The sequence below is a fragment of the Tupaia chinensis genome, unplaced genomic scaffold, assembly GCF_000334495.1.
Source record: "Tupaia chinensis unplaced genomic scaffold, TupChi_1.0 Scaffold000161_1, whole genome shotgun sequence".
NCBI lineage: Eukaryota > Metazoa > Chordata > Mammalia > Scandentia > Tupaiidae > Tupaia > Tupaia belangeri.
The window spans coordinates 911,533-914,167 of NW_006159632.1; the positions used below are offsets into that span (position 1 = coordinate 911,533).

Genomic DNA, 2,635 nt, shown 5'->3' on the forward strand with positions numbered 1-2,635 from the left:
CCCCCCCGGCGCCCCGCGCGCTGCCTGTGGGGACAGCCTCCAACGGAGTGAGAGGGCAGCTCGCCGCCGTTCTGACTTCGATTCCTCGGATGGCTTCTCTGCAAAAATGTCATTTGAGGTCTTTGTCCATTTAGAAGGCCGAGTTTCATTCTGAAATGTGATACGTGCATTATTTCCTGGAGATTAAACCAGGCGGACACCACTCACCGAGGCCAACGCTGCTGTTCTCCAGCAAGTAGCTGAGGTGGTCGAACATGGCCTTCTGGTTCTGCCTGCTGATCCGGCAGAAGTAGCAGAGGAACCGGCAGCAGTTGGCCACCATCTTAGGGAAGGCGATTTCCTGTGGAGAGAGGCGGTCAGTCCTGAGGCGAGCACCCTGCGAGACCGAGTTCGGCGCAGAAGTCGGCTCTCTTGCACCCACATGCACCAAGCCTCGGACACCGGAGGCCCCGAAGGAGCAGGCGTGACTCGCCTCTTCCCGAGCCACTGCCCAAGGCCTCAGCACGGGCCATGCACTGGACCTCAACCGAACGCCGAGCTCACGGTGCAGCCTGGGCAGGGCCCGGCAGACCCCACTGTGCTTGCCTGCCGGGCGATCACGGGCCCACTCTGCCCCACAGACTTGGGTAGAAAGGAGCACAGGGCGCTCTAGGTGCGGGGTGGGCCTCTGAGACCCTCTGAAAGCACACTCAGCACCTGCCGCGATGCCAGGGCCTCTGGCCTCCCCGAGCTGCACATGACTGCCCCCGGCCAGTCGGCTGGCCCCACCGCTCTCCTCCTCCCAGGTCCAGCCCCGTCACTGTGCCTCAGACGCTCCTCAGGCGGCACAAGGCATCTCTACACGTCTGTCACTGGTAGACTATGCATGGGACTGACGCGCTTTTCCACGTCCTGAACCACGCGTGTCGACATTAAATCCTGCCCTCGGTAATTATGAAATCTTACTGACTAGTAGCAAGCTGCTCACTGAGTGACTCCACTAATCTGGCCCTCGAGAGCCTTATTGTACACGGCACCGAGCAGGTCACCTGGGAGTCTCACGGTATATTCCAGAGTGCCATGGTCGGAGACTGGCCTGGGCCCGAGACTGAGCGGGACCAGAACTAGGACGAGGGCTGGTATAAAGAACAGGTGTGTCGTGGGCTCACGACCTTGGGAACTGACGCCAATCCGAAATTTCCCAGTGGCCTCCTCCAGGACGGACGTCTCAGTGTAAAACGCCCACGTGCGGACGGCCAAGGCCAGTGTGTGCCCGCGATGCCAAGGAAGCAAGCTCGACCCAGCAGTCGACCAAAGCCGACTCGGGACGGGAGGACACCGTGCTGGCGACAGTTACCGTCACCCACGAGGGCGGAGACCAGCCGGCAGTAGTTCTACTGAGGGTGACGGTGTAATTGGCAGTTCTCTGAGAAACCCACATGGGAATGACGTAGGCGGACAGACCACCGCCTGGACCCTGGACCGACGGCAGGAGCAAGAGGGAGAGTGCGTGCGGCTGCGGGTGCCCTACAGGACTTAGAGACTCGGTGAGAACCGGCACCACAGCGCCCGACGGGGCGGCCTACCTTGGACTCGCCGCCCCCCAGCACGTTGACCATGACCTCCATCACCGTCTCGTGCATGCCGAGTGCCCGCATGAGGTTCGGGTGCTGGTAAAACACCTTGTTGTTCATGATGTCCCTGCAACGACAGACGGCGTGAGTGGGAGCACGGGCCCGAGCCGGCCGAGACCCAGGCGCCGTGAGAGGCCGGTGAAGCTTTCAGAAGCGACTGGCAGTCTGGGAGAGGGAGCCAGGGTTACTCTGCACAAGCCAACGGGTGCAGCTGAGGGCACTCCCTGCGGAGCACGGTGCCGGTGTCGGCGTCACGCCCGGACACGTAGCATAGCTCCTGCTTGTCAGCCACATTCTGGACACAGCGTCCCAACCTTATGGGCCTCCAGTATGCTCAGCTTTTTGGGTGAAATACCAGCCAGTGCCATGCCAGGTCCCACACCCATGCCCACAGAAGCACCCAGGCGAGGCTCCGCTGTCAGAAGCCACGACTCGGGCCCACGTTTGTATCTGCGCGGACGCCCACAGGGCCGCCTCGTCCTCTTACACCCACACCCTTGTCCTGGAGAAGAACTCTGAAGGGTCATGCTCCCCAAAAGAGAAGGGACCGAGTGGAATCAGGTCCATGGGACCTGGTTAAGGGACGTTCGGTGTGGAGGTGCGGCAGGGGGTGGCAACTGCATGTCCCGATGACACGCATGGCCGTGTTTCTGCACCGCGTGTGAGGTGTCTAAGGCCCGTCACGCCCAGCAGGCTGTCTCGCGCATCGGCAGTAAGGGACTGTTGGTTCCACTCCGACATAAATCATATCAGCTCTTCTCACCCGCGTGCGTGACAGATGCGCTCACCGTGCGCTGGTCACGAGCCGTGTTCCGCACCGGGCTGTCCCAAGAAAGTGGAGACTAATTTACTTTCTAGCGAGTAGAGGTTTTAGATAGTGCCGTGCGAGAGGACTGATGGGCCCGGGACAGCACAAGTGCTGTAAGGCCAACGGGGCGAGCACCGGCAGCCGCCCCCCAGGACCGCGGCCCGCACACACGACAGCCGGCCCCGTGAGGGCTGCCCCCTTATTTTCAGTCTTT

At 61.6% G+C, this 2,635-nt stretch overlaps 1 protein-coding gene across 1 annotated transcript in view; it reads right to left on the bottom strand.

Annotated features, from left to right (window-relative positions):
* RYR2 (ryanodine receptor 2) overlaps nucleotides 1–2,635 on the bottom strand; it is a gene marked incomplete in the record, with an annotated part of 234,621 nt that overhangs the window by 148,121 nt on the left and 83,865 nt on the right. The window contains 2 exon segments of the mRNA XM_027770831.1: nucleotides 208–340; nucleotides 1,566–1,680. Coding sequence (XP_027626632.1) covers nucleotides 208–340; nucleotides 1,566–1,680 — 248 coding nt within the window.